Here is a 24,278-nt window from a genome sequence, read left to right on the forward strand (position 1 = left end):
GTAAGAGTTTATACTACATTTATTAGGGTGTGTATCATATTCTTCTTCAGGACTATAAACTCCATAACATCCTGGCCCATGACTGTGCCTCTCTCCCCCATCTATAGGCAGGTAAGCTGAAGTAGTGCTTCCCAGACTACTAGGTCTGCTTCTAGACTAGCCTATTCATCTGTCATCTGGGAGAGCTTCTCCTGGGGAGACACAACATGGGGATTGATTCTGTAGATGCCAACGACCCTCACTCCTTTACCTTGGCACCTTAACAGTCATTGAGCCTTAGACTGCTCTTTGCTTGATTATAAAGTGATCTCCCTGAAAGCAGGGGTCTTTTGATTTTTTTGTTTTGTTTTCATCCCAAGCACCTAGCACAAAGCATTATACTTAGTAGGTAATTATCATTTTTATTCATTCATTCATTCCTTAATAAATATTCATTGAATTTAATTGCATCATTTTACTTATCATGCCTTACCTTTTGAACAACTACTCATCTGCTTCTTACAGGTAAACGGACACTTTTCCAATTCGTTTGACTTTGAGCATTATTCTAACCCTAAGATCAATCATCATTATTATAATTATTACAGGCTAAATCTGTGCAAAAAGGCACCATAAGGTGCTGTTGTTGACAAAGATGAGGAAAAACCTGGCTCTGATCCTCAAGTAGTTTAAAATCTAGTTAGAAGATATAGGAACTTAGATATGGAAAGTTATTCATCAATACACCCTTAAACCTACAGCACTCATTTGTCTTTTATTGTTTATTCATTCACTCATTTTAAAAATTCTTTGTCTTCCTTCCTTCCTTCCTTCCTTCCTTCCTTCCTTCCTTCCTTCCTTCCTTCCTTCCTTCCTTCCTTCCTTCCTTCCTTCCTTCCTTCCTTCCTTCCTTCCTTCTTTCCTTCCTGTTTCTTTCCTTCTTTCTTTCTCTGTATAAATATAGCCATGGAAGAAAGAATGTTTAGGATAAAGTGACTAGCAAGGTATCTATGGAAAGAGATATTGGGACCATGTTGTGGTAAGTCTTGAATGGCAGACAAAAGAATTTTCATTCTGTTTTGTGCATAGTGGAAATTACTGAAAGTTTTTGATTAGAGAATTGACATGATAATAGAATTTCAAGAAAGTTAATTGAGTGTAATTTTCAGGATGTTTTCCACACCTCAGATTGAAGAACCTTTTTTTCCCTTCATTCTAGCCTGAAATCCCACCTTCTCCAAGACATACCTTTAAATATCCCAGAAAGGCACTTTCTTTTCTAGAAGGCACTCGTTAGAAGGTAACTTTGTTGTCTCTAAAAAATCTTTAATATGAAATTAATGCTTTACTCATTACAAATATGTACAGTCATGCAAAGCAAATTTCCACAGTATTTATGTACAGAAAAAAGAAAGATGAAAATATGCTTCAAGCTACACTCTGAGTTCTTCATTTTTGTATCTGGGAGTTATTGGCATGTTTGACCACCAATCTTTTGGAGTTGTGGTGGGTCATTGTGTGGATCAGAGCTGACTATCCTTACAGTTCTGTTGACTTTGTATAATCACTCTTCTGGTTCTGCTTCCTTCACTCTGCATCATAAGGTTAGACAAGTCTTCCCATGGTTTTCTAAAACCAATTTTTTTTTCCATTTCTTAGAGAACAATAATATTTAATCACCTGCATACACCATATCTTGTTCCATGTTTCCCCTATTGAGAGTTATCTTAGTTTCTAATTTTTTGCTATAACAATAAGTAATATTTATATTGCACCTACTGTACCAGGTGCTTTACAGATATTATCTCATTTAAACTTAACCACAACTCTGGGTGCTGTTAATATCCCCAATTTACAGTTGAAGAAATGGAAATAACCAGAGTTGAACTGATTTACCAGAGGTCACACAACTAGAAAGCTAAAGATGATTTTGAACTCAAGTCTTCTTGATTCCAGGACTAGTATCTATCTATGTATCTATCTATGTATCTATGTATCTATCTGACTCTGTCTGCCTGTCTGTCTGTCTGTCTGTCTGTCTGTCTATCTATCTATCTATCTATCTATCTATCTATCTATCTATCTATCTATCATCTATCTATCTGTCTGCCTGTCTGTCTCTATCTGTCTGCCTGTCTGCCTGTCTGTCTTTCTATCTATCTATCTATCTATCTATCTATCTATCTATCTATCTATCTATCTATCTATCTATCTATCTATCTATCTATCTATCTATCTATCTATCTGCCTGTATACTATCTGCTTAAGAAACTTTGGTTGTTAAAATGTCTTAGGATGATAACTAAAGTCTGCAATCTAATTCCAATTTGCCTTTCCAATTTTAATTTCTTTTTATCCATGCTTCATCTAAACTGGATAACAGGGGGGAAGCTGAATAGCTCAGTGGATTGAGAGCCAAACCTAGAGACAGGAAGTCTTAGGTTCAAATCTAGGCCTCAGACACTTCCCAGCTGTGTGACCCTGGGCAAGTCACTTAATCCCCATTGCCTAGCCCTTACTGCTTTTCTGCTGTGGCAACAATACCCAGTATTGATTCCAAGATGGAAGGTAAGGGTTTTTAAAAAAAATAAAATAAACTGGATAATAGTTTAAATATCTCCCTTGAATAATAATGCTGTTCCCTCCATCTGGAATGCCCTTCTCCCTCTTTCATCTAAGTTTCTCCAATTTCTGTTCACCTAAGATCTATGTGAATTCTTATCATCAGATTATTTGGAAGTGGCCATCTTCTGCACATAATACTCTCCTATTGAATTTTTGTATGATATTCTGCATTATGATTATCTGTGTATGCATCTTATCTCTTCTATTATGTTATAAACTCCACAAAGAGGTAAATTTTTGTCTTATTCTTTTTATCCCTTATAATTTGGCCTTGTACCAAATAAGTATTTAATAAATATTTGCTGAACCAACAAATTGTATTCCAAAGCAGAAAGTGTCCTATAATGTTACAATGAAAGCACTTTATATATTTTCCATGGTGACAAGCTAACCATATAGAATTTTTCTAGTCTGGTGCAGGTTTCTTCAATCATTCATACTTGCATGGTGAAAGTAATAGCTGCTTGCTTTATAGTTTATAGCTCTATTGGATTTATAAATCATAACTACAATTTCTTTATATTGCTTCCCTTTGTAAGGATAGAATAGGAGGTAGCTAGCTTTAAAGGCAACCCAATTTCTGTTGCATCAAGAACCTAAGAAAGGTGGAAGGGAGACATCAAGATATTAAAAATAGAAATCCAAGATGTAAGTATTTAGTATTTCACAAATCAATTTTATTAATTTAAACACAAAATTAATGAAGAAAAATCCTGTACACATTTGTGGACACAACACACCTTTTTTTTTTAATACAATAAGGCCCAGAAATAAAAGCTGTTTTCTCCTGGTCTCCATACTGATTAAAGGAACATGAAAAGAAAAGGCAAGATTAAAAAAAAAAAGATCTGCCAGTCTGTCTTTGCTTCAAGCAAAAAGTAAAGAGTATATGGTTTGTAATTAAGAAATTTGGGAAATCCATAAATGACTAATTTTAGTAGCAGCATTATGAATCCTCAGTAAGTGGATGGATGTGCTCTTTAGCTTCCCGGGTGAGCTGGTGCTTTTTTCAAGGAATTAGAGGAGATCAATTCATCAAAAGAGTGATTTAAGGGAAAGAATAAAATATAGGTCAAGAAAAGGAGCTTACTGAAAAACTGAATTCTGAGGCAGAAATTGCCTTCCATGTAGAGAAATATGACAACCCCTGCATTCCAGAGGTATATGTCTAATCACAATGTATATAGAAAGAAACAGTAGCTTCCAGGTGAAAATAATTTTGGTATGTCCATTGTTGGCAATAGATCTTGCTCTTGGACAATAATTGGGGCAAACAAAAGAAGAAAGGAGAGGGTTGAGGAATGAAGGAGAGAAAAAGAGAAGAGAGGAAGGGAGAGAAAAAACCAAAAGGAAAGAGAAAGCAAGGATTGGCTATAGATTTTTGCTCAGTTCTACAAAATTATAGTATTTCCTTTGCTTTCTTAACAAAAGAATGCAGACACCAGAATGATTCTGATTTTCTGAATACATGAAAAGTTTGCTAGACTCCAGCCCATGAAGCATTTTAATAAAATATATTTAGCCTCTACATTCTTTCTGTGGGATGAGGCATTTGATTATTTTTTTCAAGTAACTACATATAATACATTAGTGCCAAAATTGAAAAAGGAAGATGTTAGCTTTCCTTCTTCAAATCTTTTGGGGCTGTGGCTATGTCATTTTAAATTATGATGTCCAAATGGGCCCTTTTCATTTAGGCAGAAGAACCGACAGAAAGAAAACAGCTAGAAAAACAAAATCCTGATTGACACTTGACATCCATGCTTTTGGTCTTGACAAATTTATCTAAAAAAAAATCCATTATCTACATATTTATACCCAACCCTCTGATAAGGTGCATCATGAGACATTATGCCCATGTTGCCTCTTAAACTTCACTATCAAGGCATTTCTACCTTTCAATAGCATCTCCCTAAACAATATGTAAAAGAATCATCCATTATTACAAATTTACACAAAAAATTCTTCCTGTACATGATTGTCTCAGTGATGTACACATCTGTTTAAATTAGACATACTTTAAACTACTTCGCAATGTGCTAAACTCCAAGTACTTGCTGTGTCTATCAGAAGGCTGAGGTCTGAAAGCACCTAACTCCCATCAAATGTCCTTCCATTTTCTTGATGTCAAAAACACAGTCTGTTCATAAATAAGTAGAGATGTACAGAGTACCCTGGGTAGGAGACACCCCAAAGTCAACCTTCTTTACAAGAAAATTACTCCATTGGTACCGAGAAAGGAAAAAATAAAACAAAATAATCCCAGTCTTCATTGTGCAATCAAGTTTGTTCTACTGAAGAAGCAGTTTGTGTCACATTGAAGATGCTACAAATGAAAGCATTTTTAGGGTCTTTCTTCCTTCACAGGTTTGAACCGGGTAGCTAATGTGGCAGAGACACATGGTTAGGACATTCTCATGGCTGTTGTCTTTTTCCCATTGGATTCACAGTACTAGAATCGACAGCTGTTCTGAAGGAAAAGGCGTGGTCCTCCGTTTACTGAAAGAGTATAGTTTAAGACCAATCTCAGCTGCATATATGCATGTAGAAACCACAATGTTCCGTAGTCCAATGTTGTCACAAGACGTAAGCCTCCTGTATACTGTCCATGGACATTAGGATGTGGGGGAATTTCAAAGTGCTCTCAGGCTGCTACAGGTACTCCAGTTCTAAGGCATGATGAAGGGCCATAAGGTCAGAGTGGCTTGAGATCCTCCAAAATGGCATTGCATGCTGTAGATGGCAAAAATGATATGTAAGAAAGTGGAACTTTTTATCTGATAAGGTTTGGGGCATGCTACCCATCTCTATTTAGATATCAACCAGAGTGGCTCATCACTTCTCTCCAGGGTTACTGTGGAAGCTTTCCAACAATGGCCAACATTATCACATCTATTTTAAACAAAAATCAACCCCCCACCAAGTAAATCTTGAGCAGAGTACATTAACTTTAAAACATTAATTACCATTAATTTTAAGGAAGTGATATGTAGTTCTTAAACACCAATAGATACTACTTAGATAGTTCTTTATGGTTTTTCAAATTTCATTCTCTCATTTGAGCCTTTCAAGAACTCTTTATAGAAGATATTATTACTCCCATTTTTACAGATAGGAAAACTGAGGGTGAAAAAGGTTAAAAGAATTGTTCACAAAGACATTTAGATCATAAATTAAAAGAACTACATTGCAATATGACTACTGATTCTATTGTAAAGCAAACATTAGTTAGAAATGAAAGCCTGGAAAACCTCTGGGCTTTTTGAAACATTTGTAATGCATAAAGTCAGAGCTTAAACTTTAAATAGTTTGTAGTTTGTAACAGCTCATGCAATTCGTGGTTCATAGTTTAAATATATCAAAATTCAGTTTTGCTCAGATCTAAAGTAAATTTACTTGAGTGGTTTATGTTAGTTTTTTTTTTTGCAATGATCTCCAAATGGCATTGCCATTTGGGAGATTTTTTTAAATGAATGTTTAAGTTGCATTTTTTTTTTGGTGCAGCCTAGAAATATAGGGTCCAAACCATATGCACAAACCTTGTGCACCACCTGAATAAACCAAAACCAGGAAAAAACAAATATTACCTAATCCACAAAGGGTGAAAATATGATTATAAATAAAGCCTTACTGTTCAAAAAAGTAGGATGAGCTCTGATGCATCAGCAAGATTTTTTCCATAAATAACAAGGAGATAATCATCACCTTTCTTTAAGAGGGCAAAGATGATTTTTAAGCAAAAAAATAACATGAAGGCTAAAGTGTAGAGGTTTTTTTTTTTCCCCTACTGTAATTCTATGTTATCTGAATAGCTTCAAAAAGTATAAATTTTGGGCACATGGAAAGTAGTGATGCTATCAACTTGAGTATTCAATTTGGTGGATTTATCTGAAAGTCAATGCAAAATCTACAATTCGGCATGCTCTAGGCTCATCTCCCCCACTTAAATTGATGGGTGATCAAGACCCACTGATGAAATTATGAGTTTAAAAGTATCAATAATAAGTTACTAAATTCATACATTGGCTATCTAATAACATAGAATGGTCTTTTTTTTTTTTTTTGTATTTCTAGTGTTTAGCACAATGCCTGGCACATAGCCTAATAGTTGCTTTTTAGTCATCATATAGAATCCCATGATGGAAAGGTGGGAAGGGACCTCTAATAAAATTTCATAAGCTTATAGGCTTATAGATTTATAGGTAGAGGAGACATAATAAGTTTAGTCTAACCTCCTAATTTTGCAGAGGAAAAACCTAAGGTACAGAGAAGTTCAATGGCTTGCCCAGAATGACACAAGGAGTTAAGTGGCCAAGACAATACCTGAGCCTTTGGTTTTCCTGACCCTATGTCAAGTGGCCCAAGAATTATACCTGCTTCCTCACTTTGGTTCAGCTCTCACCTGATACATAGATCATCTTTATACTATCTTCAACAAAGCTTGGTTAAATATATCTAAAAGGAGGAATCACTTTCTTCTTCCATTTTTTGATTGCTTTAACTGTTAAGTTTCATCTTACACTGAGTGAAAATCAATTTCTTATCACTAATTTCCATTAATTCTAAAATGATGATCTGAATCCCCCCAAAAGTAAATAATCCTAGTCCCTCTGGTACCTGATAGTTCTTCCAATATGTAGAATCATAAGATTAATCATTGAGGAGTTCAGAGATCATATTCCACCCAAGTTTCCCCTTTACCAGCCTAAACATCTTTGGGTCTCCTAATCTTTTCTCATTTAACATGGTTCCAATTGTAAATGTTTTTTGGATTGCAAACTATTTTGAGTATCTAGAATACTAATATTCTCTAAAGATAATTAAGAATTGATTATTGAACATTAAACATGTTTCTTATAAGAAGGATTTATTTATTTGACAAGTAAAAGAGAGGCAATATATTTGAAGCAATGTATTTGAAGTCAGTGACCCTGGGTTTAGATTCTACCTTTCTTTATTACTATTTCTGTGGCCTTTAGCAAGTCACAATAACTCTAGGCCTCAGTTTTCTTATTCATAAAATGACAAGATTAGATATTTTAAGGCACTAAATCTATGCCAGTATTATCCTAAATATACCAAAAACATAATGGTCAATATTGTTTACTTTGTAAAAAAATTACTTAGTTTTATTAACATAAAGTCAAATGTTTACATATAAGACAATATCTGGCAATGAATTCACACTTATTTAATTATATACTAATTATATTATACCATATATTGTTGCTATATTGTACATTAATTATATACTAATTCATGTTTATAATCATGTTTTATATTAATTCATCTATAATTAATAATATAAAATAATTAAACATTTATTAATTAAATTTCATGTTTATTTAATTCTATGCTTACCAAAGAATATTTAGAATATTCACAAATTACATTAGTCATCTATAATTTTTATTCCTGAAATCTGTCACTAATTCCAATGGCTCCTCCTTTTCATTCTTCTAGTTAGTTATATAGAAAAACTCCATCATTTGGAGGATGGCTGAATAAACTCTGGCATAAGGAATGCTAGTGGACTGCAAGAAGCAATGAATGTTATAAATTCAGAAAAATGTGGATATACTTGTATGAATGGATATAGATTTAAGTGAGAACTGGAAAAATACTCGTCATTACTATCATAACGAAAAATGAAGAGAACAATAATAACAAAACTGAATGCTGTGGGACTCTAGTGATCAGTCTTGGTTCCGGAGATGAGGAAATGCAGCACCCTCTTTTTGCTATGTTTTGGGACACTGTATGCACGCTCAGATTTAGTCATTGTGTCAGTTGGTTTTACTTAACTATTTTTCTTTGTCAAAAGGGAAAGGTCAATGTGGAGAGGGTATATGTAGAAATGAGGTGAAATAAAAAACAAGAGACATAAATAAAACTTAAAATAAATAAAAATAAAACAAATGAAACAAAAAATATGGGAACTCCATTTAGCTAAAAGCATGTTAGGGTCTCAATCTTATGAAGCTTTTAGAGGTGGTTCTATACTTATGGATGTTAGGGTTTTTTTTTTTAAACTCTTACTTTCAGTCTTAGATTCAATACTATGAATTGGTTCCAAGGCAGAAAAGTGGTTACAGGCTGGGATTAAGTGACAGTCACATGGCTAGGCAGTGTCTGAGGTCAAATTTTAACCCAGGACTTCCTGTCTTTAGTGTAGGTTCTCGATCTGATATGCTATCTAGCTGCTCCTCATGGGTAAATTCTTTAGAGTTCTGTTTTTTGGGGAAGTATATGTGGTGGTATAAAAAACATGGAAAATGTCAAAGAGCTTACAGATTAATATGATTCCCAATCAGAAGTCAGTAATAATCACCATGATTTTTTATAAAACAAAAGAAATCCAGTATAATTTCTTTGATTATCTGATTGCAATCAGGTCATTGGAGCAAATAATGATACCTTATATTGATAGATGATTTTAAAGGTTATACAGTTCATTCTGCACAACAGTCTTTTGAGCTGGGTAATAGAAGTATTTTAAGTTCTCTCTTGCAGAAGGGGAAACTGAGGTTTCAAGAGGTCAAGTGTCTGCTTTAGGGTTATCTTGAAGATTACTGAAGCTATGCTCCAAATTCTCTTCAGCAATGCAAGCAGAATAATTGGGCAATTTGTTATTCAGTGCAATTAGACAGCTTAATTCGAAACCTCTAGTGAATAAAGACTCATAAAGAATTCCATAGATGTCTCAGATTCTTGCAGCAGATACCCACATGAACAATGAGTGGGTGTACATCTAATAAGCGGTTTACATAAGCACCAAGTGTACTGAAAACTGATTCTACAATGAGTCAATCAATGAGAACAGTGCACCAATCAAAGGATTACAGAAAAGCAATGAATATATCATCTACATTGTCTAAGCACAAATGAGCCAGGTAGACTGCTTAATAAATTCATATCATAATCCTGTCTACGTAGGTCACAATCAAACCAAAAACTTTCATAAAGTCCTTAACAATTTATAGAGGCTCATATTCATGCCTCCAGCATTGACTCCAATCTCATTACTGACAAAAAGGGGATCTGGAGAACATGAGAATTCTTTCCAGATTTTGATTGTGAGGAGAAACTAGAAACCACATCATATGAGCCCTAGCTGAAGGGTCTGGGAATATTTAGCCAAGAGAAGAGTTGGGAGGAGGGGCCATGATTGCTTTCTTTTGACATGTGAAGGTCGGGAAAGGGTTTGACTGGGTATTCTACTATGTAAGGCAGAATTAGGACCATTAGGTATAAATTACTAGGAGACATATTTGGCTCAGTATAAAGCCAAACTACCTAATGATGAGAGCTGTCCAAAAAAAAAAGAAAGAAAGGAAGGAAGAAAAGAAAAAGGAATGCAATGCTTGTGGAATAAAGAATTCCCCAATATGGGAAGTTTTCAGCATCTGCTTTTTGGGCCAAGATAAGATTCATGCTTTGGGTAAATAACCTTCATTTTGATGGGTATCTAGTTCAAACCTTTAATTTGACAAATGAAGAAACTGAGGTTGAGGGAAGCAAGGTCATTTATTCAAAGTCACACAGATAGGAAACCTCAAAAATGGGATCTGAACTCATGTCTTTGGACTCCGGACTGAGCAACTGCCTCAGAAAAGCTAGAGTATATTACTTATGAGCCCTTTTCTAGCTCTGTAATTCTATGAACTATATAATATCCTTTTATCATCATGAATGAACCCTCCCAAAGGGTCAAGGATCTGCTAAACTACAACATCAACCTTTACCTAAATTTTACATTTTTCAATTAGGGCCATAAAAGGAAAACTTGGGATCCTTAGACAAATCCAGGAAGATTTACAATCAGTGAAATAATTTAAAGTACTGAAAACCATCATGATGTTTTAAAGACCCTCAATATTTTCTAGAATAAAACATGGCTGATTATAGCTATCATCATGAATGTAGATTTTACATATGAGGAAACTGAAGCCCAAACTATGTTAATGACTGACTCAATATCATGCAAATCATAAGAAGCAAAAGTGGGATATAACACATGTAATATGACTGCAGAGCTCTCCTCTTTTCATTAAACCATGATGGCCACATGGTCAGTTCTGAATGATATAGAAGTAGTTCAGGAAAATGAATGACTCCTTTTATTTTACTTATTAACTTAAAAATATTCCACTCAATGGCTGAAATCCCCCCCAATACAGCTGTATGTATTAGAGGATGGTATGGTGGTTGGTAGAACCTAGGAACAGTGATAAGAGAACCTTTTAGAGGGGCAGGTGATGTCCTCAGGCACATGTGGACAGGGGGAGAGGAACAGCCCACCCTGCATCCTTCTGGCTTTCTAGTAATGAACTCTGGCAGACTCTTTGCTGGGGTAATGGTGGGTGTTCTCACAGAGAGGGCTCTAAGTGCCACCTATGGCACTGTGCCACAGGTTTGTCACCATGGACCTAGGCTAACTAATTTATTATCAATGGTATTTTGATTTTCTGAAAATACATACCCAAACAAAGAAGCAGTGCATTATAATGGGAGGTGTACTGGTCTACATTATGATACTTTTTTTGTAGGCTTGAGCCTGCTATTAATGGTTATGGGGTCTTTGGTAAATAATTTAATATATCTGAGTCTCTTTCCTTATCTGCAAAATTATAGGATTAGCCTGGATGGCATTTAAGGACCATTTTACCTACAGGATTCTATGTTTATTTTTGTACATGTTCATAGGAATATTTTGGATGTTGTAGGGGAATGGAAAAGCAATTAAAGACCATGCTTTTGACTTTTTTGGCACATCTACTTGGGGAAACATGAAATACCAACAAATTTTACATTTTTGTGGTACTTTAAGGTTTACAAAACATTTTCTCAGAACCTTGTGAAAGATTTCATATCAATAATATTCCCATTTTCAGATGAGGTAATAGAATTTCAGAGAGAAAAATGGTTGGCTAAGGTCATATTTGTTGTTGAGCCATTCAATTATTTCCAACTTTATATGACCTCTGTAGGCATTGCCTGAGAGTTTTCTTGGCAAAGAAACTGGCATCATGTGGTTTGCCACTTCCTTCTCCAGTGTGTCCCCATTTTACAGATGAGGAACTGAGGCAAATAGGGGTAAGGTGACTTGCCCAGGGTTACATTGCTAATAGTATCTAAGGTTGAATTTGAACTCAGATCTTCCTATTCCAGGCCTGGTGATCTACCACCTAGCTACCCCAAGGTTTTATGGTCATATAAGATAAATTTAAACCAATTTTTCCTGCCTCTGGCTCCAGTGATATTTTCACTGCACCAGGACAATATAGTAGACTTCAGAAGAATGATAAAGAAAAGAAGAACTATAGAAGCCCACTGAAGGGGAAAGATCCATATAAGAAAGGAAATATGAAAAAAGTAAAACTTTTAGGGGACATTGAAGGATGGTTAGGATTTGGGAAAGCAAAATTTAGATGTTAGCCTGTAGGCAGGAGTAAACAAATGTGCTTTAAGAATTATTTTTAAGAAGCTATGTCTGGAATTAATACAGAAAATAGTCTGGAATTAATACAGAAAATAAATAAGAGAAAGAGAGGAGAGACTATTCAATTAAACAAGCATTTTTCAAGAGTTTGTCAGGAAAACTAAATAAAGGTCAGAGACATTCTGTAGCTCAGGCATGAAATGATGAATGCCTCTGGATCTAGCTTTTGTTCCCTATTTTACTTATCAGAGTTTTGAGAAATTCTTTGCACTCTTAACAGCTTTTCAACTTAGTGAACCAATGCTCTCTTATGGTTCCTGTTATCACCTAATATAGGCAGCTAGGTGGCACAGTGGATAGAGCACCAGTCTTGGACTGATTTTCCTGAGTTCAAATCTGGCCTGTCACTTACTTGACCTTGGACGAGACTGCTTGACCCACTTTCTTCATCTGCAAAATGAGCTGAACCACAATGGCAAACCACTCTAGCATCTTTGCCAAGAAAACCCCAAATGGAGTCACGAAACATCAGAAAGAACTGAACAATAACAATATCACTTAAATCCCAACAATTCTTATCATGCATTTCTAGCTTCAATCTACAGAAAAAAGAAGAGCAAAAGTGAAAGTGACTTCAGAAGTAGTATTGGTAGGACTTAGTGGTTTACTATATTTAAAAGATGGAGGAAAAAAGTGATGCATATAATTTCATATTTATGTACATATGATTTCAAGGATTTTTAGCTGGGGTGATTTTGAGAATGGTGGTACTAGTGATGGAAAGAGTGAGGTTGGGAGGTGAGGCAAGCTCGTAGTGCAGTTCAGTTTGGGTTAAGTTGAATTTGTTGTGATGAAAAAACATGGCTTCTATAGATAGTTAGGGATTTAGTATTGAAAGATGAGTCAGAAGTTGGGGCTAGAGATATGAGAATCATGAGGACACAAGTGATAACAGAAGCCAATAAGACAGAATTGTTTCACCAAACAAAAAGTTATAGAGAAAGAAGAACTGGCTTTAAGGGCTAAAAACTTTAAGAATACCAAAATACAGTTAACTCTGCAAATCAATTCCTTCTTAACAAATATGAAGAAACATTTAGATTTTTCATTTCCTATTTCTTGTTAAAATATTCATTTGCATATACTCTCTCTGATGATAATTGCCCATATGTTAGTATATAAAATTTTCATAATATACATTCCTGTTGAGCACCCAAGGTCTGAAGAAAATGCTTCTTGAAAAGCACTTAACTATTAAAAATATGTTCAATTTATATATTTACTTTCCTGGAATTCTAATATTAGGCATCTGCTTTTGAAAAATTTTTCAAGATGTATGTGCCATAATTCCTCATGCATCCCATTCTTGTCTGTATAATCCTTAAATATTAGTTAGATAGCCTCATCAGGAGAAAAATGAATTGTATAAAATATCTTTTTTTTTTGGAAGAGCTAACAAATTTCCCTCATAAACAAGGCCTATTATAAATTATTGTCTAACCAACAATTTGCTGTCTTTTCATGAATCACAATGCTTAATCTATGACTTTAGCATTTAAGCAAAATATGTTTTACTAATTCTAAGAATTAAACATGTAGGGGGAAAACATACTTTTCTTTGAAGTCTTCATTATTATGAACACAGTATGTTAGAGAGGATAAAAAGTGGGCTTCAAACCCAGCAAGGCTGGGCAAGTTATTTAACTTCTAATCTCTAAGTAAGTCTTTAAGACTATATATTTTTTTAAGCAAAATGATAACTGAAATTGGTAAAGAGGGTTTCCTTATCTTGTAGATATTTATACCCAATAGTCACACGTTGAGTTCCTGTTCCTAAATTTTTCATACAAATAGTTACATGAAATATAAACAAGTTTTCTTCAGTTGTAAAGTTACAATACATACCTATTTTTTTGAAGATTAATTTTTTTTTACCACAAAGGAGAGTCTTTTAGTTAATCTAGTTTTAATCTCTAAGACATTTGTCATTCCTTTGCCTCATTAATACACAGTTAGATTTTCAATTGCTTTAGAAGGTATATTTTATTTCCAAACACCAGATTCCTTATTGTCCTAGATATCTTATGCTAAATGAGAACTGAGTTTAGGCCAGTTGTGGCATTTTGAGCTGGAACATACCTACCTACACATCTACTAGTGAGGAAACTGAAATCCAAGGAGGGGGAATTTGCCTTAAATCACAGAGGTAAAAGGGACAGGAATGGATTCAGTGACTTCAAATCCAGCGCTCTTTCCATTATACCATTGGTTCTTTAGCTTTTTTTGTGTCCTGGACCCACTTGACAATCTGATACTCTTAGGGACCCCTTCTCATAATTGTTCTCACAATGAATAAAAGAACATTTATAGAAAGTCAAAGGAAAAAATATATCAAAATAGAGTCATATGAATATATTTTTTAAAAGTTGACAGATTCTATTCTGCCTTGTGCCATGACTGATAGAGTACTTCCAAGACTTCGCCATTTTAGTGACAAAAAAATACTCTGAGAAGAATGATTTTTAAAAAACCCAACCTTTTAATATGAATTGTTCTTTGCACATGCTTTCCTAACTGTGCCTCTCTGGAGATTGTTTTTCATTTTTAGGAATTACTGCATTAGATTAAATTACCGAAAAAAGCTTTGGGACTTTGCTGGCAAAGAACATAAGGATGACTTCTGCTCCTGTTCCCATTCCATAGAATTCTACTTCATTGACCATCAATATAGAAACAAAAGGACAAAGTTCTCCCTGGTTTGTATTTTTGTACCCTAAATCATTTATTGCAAGAGAGCATTATTTGAAGAAATGAAAGACATTTTAGAGCAAAAAGAAGAAATCTTTGTGTTAGCTTGTAAAAAGGACATATGAAACTGACAGGTAAACAAAGCAATCTCACAGCATCAGCATGAGAGAAAATTCTGAAAAGATGCAAAGTGGCATGACAGGATAGGTCAGTGTTAAATCTTGTGTTGTTGCTATAGCTGCTAATTAGTTTCATTTAAGTTTGGGAAAAAACCAATAAAACATATTATAACACTATAACAAGAGTGTTCCCCCCATTATGAAGATAACATTAGGGGAAAGACAAATGTACAAATTTATGGGTAATAGTCAAGATCTTGATGACTCTCATTCCATTCTAACAGACATTTTTCTAAGATGTGGAATGTAAATTGCTTCTGGTAATGAAAACATTTTCACTACATGAGGGAAGCTTGCTGTTTAAAGGAATTCTGTACTAACTCTTTTTGCAAAGCAAAGATGTTAATCACCTTATAATTTATTTATTAAATTTATTTTATTTTAGGTACAGGGAGACATGCCTGTTTCACAGATTGAGGAACCCCTCCCCCAATTCTGTAATATTGCCCATTAATACTAAAGCAATGTTCTCATAATTTATTGTGAGTGAAATATCAGAACTTCTCAATTAAACTTCAGAAATCATGACTAGTAGAGTTTTGTGCTTTTATTGAAACTCTGAAAGAATGTATTACTTAAGTGGGAAAGAAATGTAAACAAAATTCACTCTTTAAGTGATAGCTAATTATATCTGTATCTGTTGCTGGAACTAATGGGTACTTTGAAATTTTAAAAAGTTAGCTAGGAAATTATTACTGGTCCTGGAAAATATGCAGACTTCATCTGCAATTGAAAATATTACCATCTACATATGAAAAGGCAATTTCCTAATGCTTGGAACATTTTCACTCCTCACCTAGACATCTTGGATTCTTTAGCATCATTTAATGTTTACCTGAGGTGTTACCCTCCTCAAGAGAACTTTTCTGATTCACTCCTAATTTGCTAGGGTCTTCCCCACTGTTTGTATGTGTATATCTATTTACACATTCACATACCATCTACATCTGTATCTATTTATATCTTGTTTTCTCCTGAATGTAAATTCCCAGATGACAAATAATATTTTGTTTCTGTCTTCCTTCATGGGTACATAGCATCCAAAATTAGTGAATATTTCCCGAAGATCATTGTCCCTCAAAAAAGCATAATGCCTTTGGCCCATACCTTTGGACTTCTGATAAAAATACAAATTCCTATTTAAAATGTAGAATGAGTCAGAAGTCATATTTAACAATTACTGCCTTATATCTGCTAGGTCTCTGATATGTTAGTGAGTATGCTTCATAAGAAAACGATTTTAACTGACATTCAACAGAATTCAAAATATATAAATGAGTGAGATTGACTGCAAAGAAGAGGTACATTTCCTCTCTTCTTTAGGGTCAAACTTGAACATAAATTTTAGTGAATTTCATTAAATAAGGATAGGTTGAGGGAATTGATCTATTAGTTCCATAGAATAGATAATTCCCTAATAAGGAAAAAGACTCCATCACATCAGGTTGCTCTCTTGTCTATAAGGCATATTCTTTGTGGGTTGACCAAGGCATTGAGAGGTTAAATGACTTGTCAACTGTTCTGGGTCAGGGGTGGCATTTGAAACCCAGGTCATCTTACTTTTGAGGCTAGTTCCATTATATTGCAGTGAAAATGGTTCTAGTGGACATTTTTTCCTCTCAAGGATCACAAAAATTAATACATATCTAAGACCTAACAGATGTAAGATAGCATTATTTAATAGAATGAGTCCCAGCTCATCTATCTTCTCTTTGAAGGGGAACTGATACATTTAGAAATAAGGAGATATAAGAATAAAAGATCAATAGCATTAAAAAATTAACAAACATTATAGAAACCTTAGCAAAAATGAATATTACACATAGAAATAATCTACAAAATTGTTTTATTTCTATATATTTTATTTAAAATATACATTTATAGTCAAAAACTGTCTTATGAATATTCTGATATGGAAGTAACTGTATCCTTGATTGGTTCAATGGAGTTTACTGATTTTTCCTGGCATTGTAAATGGCTGGCTTTAGGCTCATTGCGTTGGCCACCATAATGGGAAAGGCAACATTTTGGTACCTTTAATAGGGATTATCCTGGAATTTTCCTTTCCAGAGAATGCTAGAGCAAAAAATACCAGCCTCTAAGGCAGACCCATGTTTTGGCAAGTGACCACTTTGGCACAAGACTGACTACACTTCAACCTTGGCTCTCTTTTGTGAAATACAGGCCAGTAACAGGCTCCATGAAGACACTCCTGGAGATCCATTGTAGCTGAGTTGTCACTATCCCAAGGCTCTGCCAAGAAGATGAAATGGATCTGGACTACATTCAGGAGTTATTGTCAGCTCATTAGGGAGGGGTGGGTTTGGAGGGCCCTAATACAACCTAGGAAATCTCATGCTTCACTAGACTGCATTCAGCTCTGATAGAACAAACAGATGTATTTCCCTACATTGTCACTGGACAGTGAGAATATGGAGCATCCAGATAGTACTATCAGTGGCTTCTGCCACCCAAACTACCAAATGTTCAAGGACTTGAACTATGAATTACTTTGTCAACTAGCTTCCTGTGGGAGTCTGTGATCATCTCCTGGATTCTAAGACCATTCTTGCATGAGATTGTGTCTATCTGAGCCCACTTTAAGTGTAGGACTGGACCTTTTTTGAGAAGTATGGGACTTGTCCATCAGCTAATGAGAAGTCAAAGTAAGGGACATGACCTTTCCCAGCATTCAGATCTATTTATTATAGGAAAGATTCTAGATGTTATAGGAGAATCCTCATTGAGCCCACCCTAATTTCAGGCAGATCTGAAATTATTCCAGATTACAAGGCTAAAATTATGACCATATAAAACCCAACACCATGCAGGTGGAGAGTCTATAATGCTTAATTCAGGGTTGAAATTTGTCTGTAAGTACTATTTGTGCTATAGGAGGTCCCAGAAAACCTAAATCTGGGTGTTTTTTAGGGAAGAGAGCATGTTCAATGCATCGGAGGTTAGCTGCAAATAAATCCACCTATTGCTTAATTTAATGAAATATTCCACATATCCATGGAAAATTTATATCAGAGTATATGTGTAAAAAAAACCCAAAACCCTTTACCTATGGGGATTAAGTGACTTGCCCAGGATCGGGTCACACAGAAATTATCTGAGGCCAGATTTGAACCTAGGCCTAATTACATTTATCAGAAAAAATAAAAAGATTAGCACTGAAATTATATTTAAATCTTACAGTATTTAATGTATAAAATCTCTGTGGATCTCAATAGATTCAATTTGCTTAAATTCTGCTAAATATTATCTAAACTTTAATCTCAGCAATAATATGTCATACTCAAATTACAATGTAAACATTCACTTGTGGTTCTGCAAGTGTAATCATTATCTAGGTAAAATATGGAAAGAACCAAGATATACAGTGAAACAGGGAGATGCCACAGTTAAATTAAACCTTTTGTAAAAGTTAAACCTTTGTAAACCTGGAATAGGAGATAAAATTAGAGAGTATTTCTATAATCAGAGTCAGAGCTAAATTGCCATTAAGGTGTAGAAAGCTTCTTTTAGATTGAAGATACCCCAGTTCTCTCTGTCCTCTGAAGTTAAACCTGAGCTTGATGAAATAATAATTACAGATAGGAAGAAGTCTGTCTCTACTATCCTTAGGAATACAAAATAATAAAATAAAGTTCTTCAAATTAAATACATTTAGATGGTGGTGCTACAGTGGGACTCATATGAGAGGGATCCAAAATATTTAAGCTTATAGTCCTGTGAATAAACCAAGCTTTCTGGAGAGTAACCAGTGTTCTAGAAAAGGTGACTTCACAAGGTTGAACAATTTAAAAAGAGACAGAAGTCTTATCTGTAAAATGAGACTTTAATAATCTCTCACACATTCTGCTTAAAAAAAAAAAAGACCTGCATGAGCTGTATTGAAAATATTTATATTTAACAGCACTATCCATAGAATCTTTTCCTTCAAGTGCTGTCTTTTATTTGGAAAACTGCATCAATTTGTATTTTATTCACAATAATTTTTTCAATGAGCACTTTAAGATCTTAATCCAGAGTCGGGAAAATGAATGCTTAGTTGGACAGCTGCAATTATGAGAAATGTTTAACATCTAAAGATGAATTCCTCTTGTGGAAGCATATTTTTGTTTTTATTACTAATCCTTACCTTCTTTCTTAGAATCAATACTAAATATTAGTACCAAGGCAGAAGAGCTATAAGGGCTAGGCAACTGGGGTTAAGTGACTGACTCAGGGTCACACACCTAAGAAACTTCTGAGGCCAGATTTGAACTAAGAATCTCCCAACTACAGGATCGGCTCTCTATCTACTGAGCCATCTAAATGCCCCCAGAATAGATTTCATTGTCCTCAAAGTGACCCATTCCCTTAAAAGAAAAGCAATCAACCATACAGAAAGAGATTATTTACCTTTTTTGCTCCTTGTTCTTCTTCAACACCATCTCCTATTACAACATATACAACTTTTCTTCCAAACCTTTGAATTATTCGCTCAAAACAGCTTTCCTTTCCTAAAGAACAGAAATAAGTAGTAAAAGGTTTAGTTTTCTAAAAGTATGGGCAATAGAATATTGTTAATGAAATAATGAGGCTCATACAATAAGCTTAAGCCAATAAAAGGTGTTCTTATATCTTGCTAATTCATGATATACCTAAAGCTAGTAATTCAGACAGATTCTGCCTAAATACATATGATATGCAAAGAAGTCTGTTATGGTAGACCCCTAGGACAAGAAATTCATAAGTTAAACTGAAATTTTAAATATTCCTCACTTTTTCTTTAATATGTCAAGAAATGACTGAGGGAATCATTTACTTACTAGCAAGACCTGGACAAACATGAACTTCAGATTACTGGGAAAACCAAACAAAAATCTTTCTCTATTGTCTTTTTGTTGATGTCCACTCTGAGCACAAATATATGCAATTCTATGTACATAGCTTGAGTTTAAGATTTTGTTTTATAACAGTGTAGTGTTATCTACTAGATTAACAGAGTAACAGTGAGTTAATGCTGTTGTTTAACTCACTCTCACATGCACACAGCCACACAGCCACACAGATTTTCTTTAATGCATACATGTGAAAAGCAATAATGCTTTGAACTACATTGACATTTAAAAAGTTGAAAATTTGAAAATAGAAAATAATTTAAATAAAATTCCCCTTACAGGTAGAACAAATTGGGAGCTTCTTTTGATCCAAAGTCTAAATTTCTTTGCATGTTACACCCACCATATTTCTTTTGAAAAAGGGTTGTCCTGTCCAGTTTAGATATTTTTGTGAGAATGCTCCTGAAATAATGTTAGAGCAGAATAGAGAAATAATGGTTGTTTTTGCTCTGAATGGAAAATCCCATACCTAGACAACCAGTGTTCAATAAAACACTTTCCTAAAGAAAAAAAAATAGGATAAAGGTAATTCTATACAGACTACCAGCTTATCTGTTCATTATCTTACTTATGTCAGACCTTCGTTTAGACTACAGTGTCTGTCTGAGGCACTGTCTGACCTGTGCTGCAGTTAATGCTAGCATTGTCTCTTCCTGGAAAAAACCTGGGACTTTGAGCCCTCTGTTGCAATCAGGACTGTTCTAGTGGACAATGACACAGCTTATAAATAGATTTAAAAATGTGAATGGCTGAGCTGTGCCTGCACCCATTTCAAATAGGTATCAGATATACAGGAGAACAAATTACCTGTTTGCTTAAACAAATGTCTGCTTTATATTTGTATTTTGCCTCAAATAATACTCGTTTGCATCTGACAGAATGGGATTTGTATGTATATATTCAAAGGACACAATTTCATTAAGATGTCCCACACTAGGAAAATACTAAAGCACTAAAAAAACAAGATGAACAGTGCCTGATTTCTCCACATAAACATAAAACAGTAAAACTAGATATAGTAAAGCTATTTTTATTTTCTAAAAAGCAAATGTATCTTTCAAAATAACAGATTTCTTTTCTGAAAAAAAAAAGAATGTTAGGTTATCTGAATTTTAATGTGAAATTGATGAAAATAAAAATATGTTCCAATTGTCTGCTATAGACAAGGCAGACAAAATTGGAACACATTTCAACTTTGTGACTCTGGGCAAGTCACTTGAACACTCAGTATTCCTGACAGCTCCAAGAGTAAAAGATAAAGGATGGTTGCTGTTTATTCTTCATTGCTAGTTTTCTTATTGGTAATCTCCCTTTATTAGTGAAGTTGTCAATTCAAAAAAAAAGAAAGAGAGTATTACATTTCATATTATTATTTTTGATCACCAGAATATTTTCCATTTATAATTTTTAATTGTCCTGGAACGTAAAGACCCACTAAATGTTTTTAGAATAAAATACCTATTTTATAGTAAATATAAATTTTATTCTAAGTGATACATTTCTGCTTTTAAATATGCCTCTGATTATGATCGTTTTCATTATGATCACTTTCAGGGTTAATGGAGAATATAATTTACATTTCAAAGGCAAAATTAATTTTGCAAATGAATACTGTCTAATGTAGAAATCTTCAGTTTTCATTAAAATGAAGCTATTGTTATGAAAGTCTGCAGGTTACAAGCAATCTTCATATAGTTTTGTTATTTTGTCCATTATTCCAACCCTGAATTGTCCTGAGTCCTCAAATTTCTGATCATGCCCTATCTGATGGTGATGTTAACAAAAAAAAAAAAAAAACACAGTAAATTCCATTTTTATTTTTTCCCTTTTCTACCTTCATCTAGAAAGTATTCCACGAATGAACAATATCTTTCCATAGAAAGGGAGTATTATATTTAATATTATTATTATATCACCAGAAAACTTTCTATTTATAATTTTTAATTGGACTGAAAGGTAAAAACCTCCAAAATGTTTTTTTAATATAATAGCCATTTTATAGTAAATATAAATTCTATTCTAAGTGGCACACATGTTTTTAAGTATGTCTCAGATGACTAATACTGTCATTTTCCATGCCCATTCTAGCTCTCCAAATATTAGGGAGTCTGATCCATCTTACATAAATAACAAACGATGCACAGTACTTTTAATCTGGGGAGGTAGGTACTACTATATACTTTTGGTACCATAACCATAGCAAGATAGCAAAATCAACTTTGGAAAGATAGCAATAAGGGGAATATTTTAATCTGCCTGAATGGGTATCCTCTTCCTCCAACTTTTTAAATACCATAAATATTTAAATATGTATTTTGTAAATATTTTAAAATAGTTTTATTATGAGGCATATTCAAATTCATATCCTAATTTGGGGAATGGAGTTCTTCTATTTGGGGCTTATTCCTTCGTTCTTTGAAAATCTTTGAAGATCTTCGAAATGCCAGTCTTCATCGCTTGTATCAAATACAAAATTTTTGGTGTTCAATGTACTTTATAACTTGTCCCTGTCCCACCTTGCGAGTCTTAGACTCTACAGTACTCTACAGTTCATGCACATTGTCCTTCTTGCCATTGCTGGAGCATCAGACTTTAAATCCCAACTTTCTACCTTCACAATGGCCTTTCCTTCACACCTGAACTCATTTCCTCCTCACTTCTGTCCCAGGGATTCACTGGCCTCTTTCAGACTTTCAATCCTACTTTCTGCCCAGGGATTTTCTCCTAGCCTCTGCTACTAATTGTGCCTTCCCTCTGAGATTACTTTCCATTTACACTCTCTACATCTTATAAGTATATGAGTATTTACCTATTGTTGTCCAACTTGTTAGAACATAGGCTCATTGAGGAAAGGGATTATATTTTCAACTTTCTTTGACTCTCTAGTGCTAAGCACAGTGCTTAGGACACAGAAAAAGCTTAACCAATACTTGACCAAATGGACTCAAAGATGGGCTTCAATAAAGCTTGATGGGTGCAGAACCAGCAAAGGAAGTTAATTTACTAAATAGTAATGGACTCATTCATTTTAGAATATAATTGAGGATAGGGATTGGGTTTTTGCATTTAGTTAAGGCAGTGCCAAAAATACTGAACTTTGTCTCACAGAGATCAACACTGAGAAACATATTGGGGTTCTCCATGCCACATAGGATTCTTGCTGATCTCTCTGCTCATACTGCTCACCATATTACCTCACACCTAGATTACAGTAATAGACTAATTGTTTTCTTTGTCTTCTCTCTTTCTCTACTCCTAGATCATGTTAAATTGCTCTAGATGAAGCTTTCCCAAACATTTTATCATGCAACTTCCCTACTAAAGAATTCATAATGTTTTCTGACTAAAGCAAGGTCCTATTACAATTAGTATAAACTTTCATTATGTCATTCAAAGCCTGCCATAATCTAAATTCTCTGCCTGAAGGGTATTTTATAGTAGTCACAAACACATATGTACTCTTCATGCCAGCCAAATTTTCTCCTCACTGTTCCCTCAATATGCCTTGTTTATGCTTCTCTATGCTTTCAGGCTCTTCTTCCTCTCCTCATGTAAAATTCTATCCTCTTCTCTCTTATTCATCCTTTAAAGTTTACTTCCTATCTCACTTCCTTTTAAAAATTTTTTTGTTTTAATAAATATTTACATGTTTTCTAAAGTTATAAGATCTATATTGTTTCCCTCCCCTTTTCCTTCTCCCCCTCCCCCAGAGCTAAAAAGCAATTTGGTTTGTGTTGTACATGCATTATTACACAGAACATATTTCCATATTATTCATTTTTGTAAGCAAATAAACTTATAGAACCCAAACCCCCAAACATATACCCAAATAAACATCACTTCCTTTTTGAAGCCTTTTCAGAAAGCTCTGGTCCATATTTAGTTGTCTACTTAATAATCACTCACTGTTATAATCACATATTTTAGAAACTGAGAACCTCTAATTATATAATACTATTTTCACATCTGTACATGTTTTCTCTTCAACTACATTGTACTCCTGGATTTTATTTTTTGTGGCTTCCTCATAATTCCTAGCATGATATAGGATAGCAAATAAGTACCTGTTGGACTGGATAGCATAAAAGAAGGTAGAAAATTTTTAGACAAAAAAAAAATGAGTATAGCTACATTTTTGTCCCACATTAAATCCTTACTGCAGGCTTGTTTCAGTTTATGAATAAAGGAGTTTTGCTCTTTACTGTTTAAAGGAAGAAAAATGGTATTACATATTATTCCGAATAGATTCTAAGTCAAGTGTAACAAATATGTATATACTCTATAATCACAGTCAGATACATGAAGGTTCTGGAAAAAATACATCTAACTGCATGGATTATGCTATTTTTATTTCCCCTTAACTCTCATGCCAGTTCTGAAAATGAAATAAAATTGCTCAGATGATTCTTCTTT

At 34.2% G+C, this 24,278-nt stretch overlaps 1 protein-coding gene across 10 annotated transcripts in view; it reads right to left on the reverse strand.

Annotated features, from left to right (window-relative positions):
* Positions 1–3,259: 3,259 nt before the first annotated feature.
* The window catches only part of EYA1 (EYA transcriptional coactivator and phosphatase 1), a 225,279-nt gene continuing 204,260 nt past the window's right edge, over positions 3,260–24,278 (reverse strand). For all 10 annotated transcript variants that reach the window (XM_056824103.1, XM_056824102.1, XM_056824099.1 and 7 more), the window contains 2 exons: positions 19,384–19,484; positions 3,260–5,337 (listed from right to left, as the gene is read on the reverse strand). In XM_056824103.1, the coding sequence (XP_056680081.1) occupies positions 5,257–5,337; positions 19,384–19,484 (182 nt within the window). In that variant the 3' untranslated portion in view covers positions 3,260–5,256. The remainder of the gene's footprint in view (positions 5,338–19,383; positions 19,485–24,278) is intronic.

Source organism: Monodelphis domestica, chromosome 3 (genome assembly GCF_027887165.1).
Source record: "Monodelphis domestica isolate mMonDom1 chromosome 3, mMonDom1.pri, whole genome shotgun sequence".
NCBI lineage: Eukaryota > Metazoa > Chordata > Mammalia > Didelphimorphia > Didelphidae > Monodelphis > Monodelphis domestica.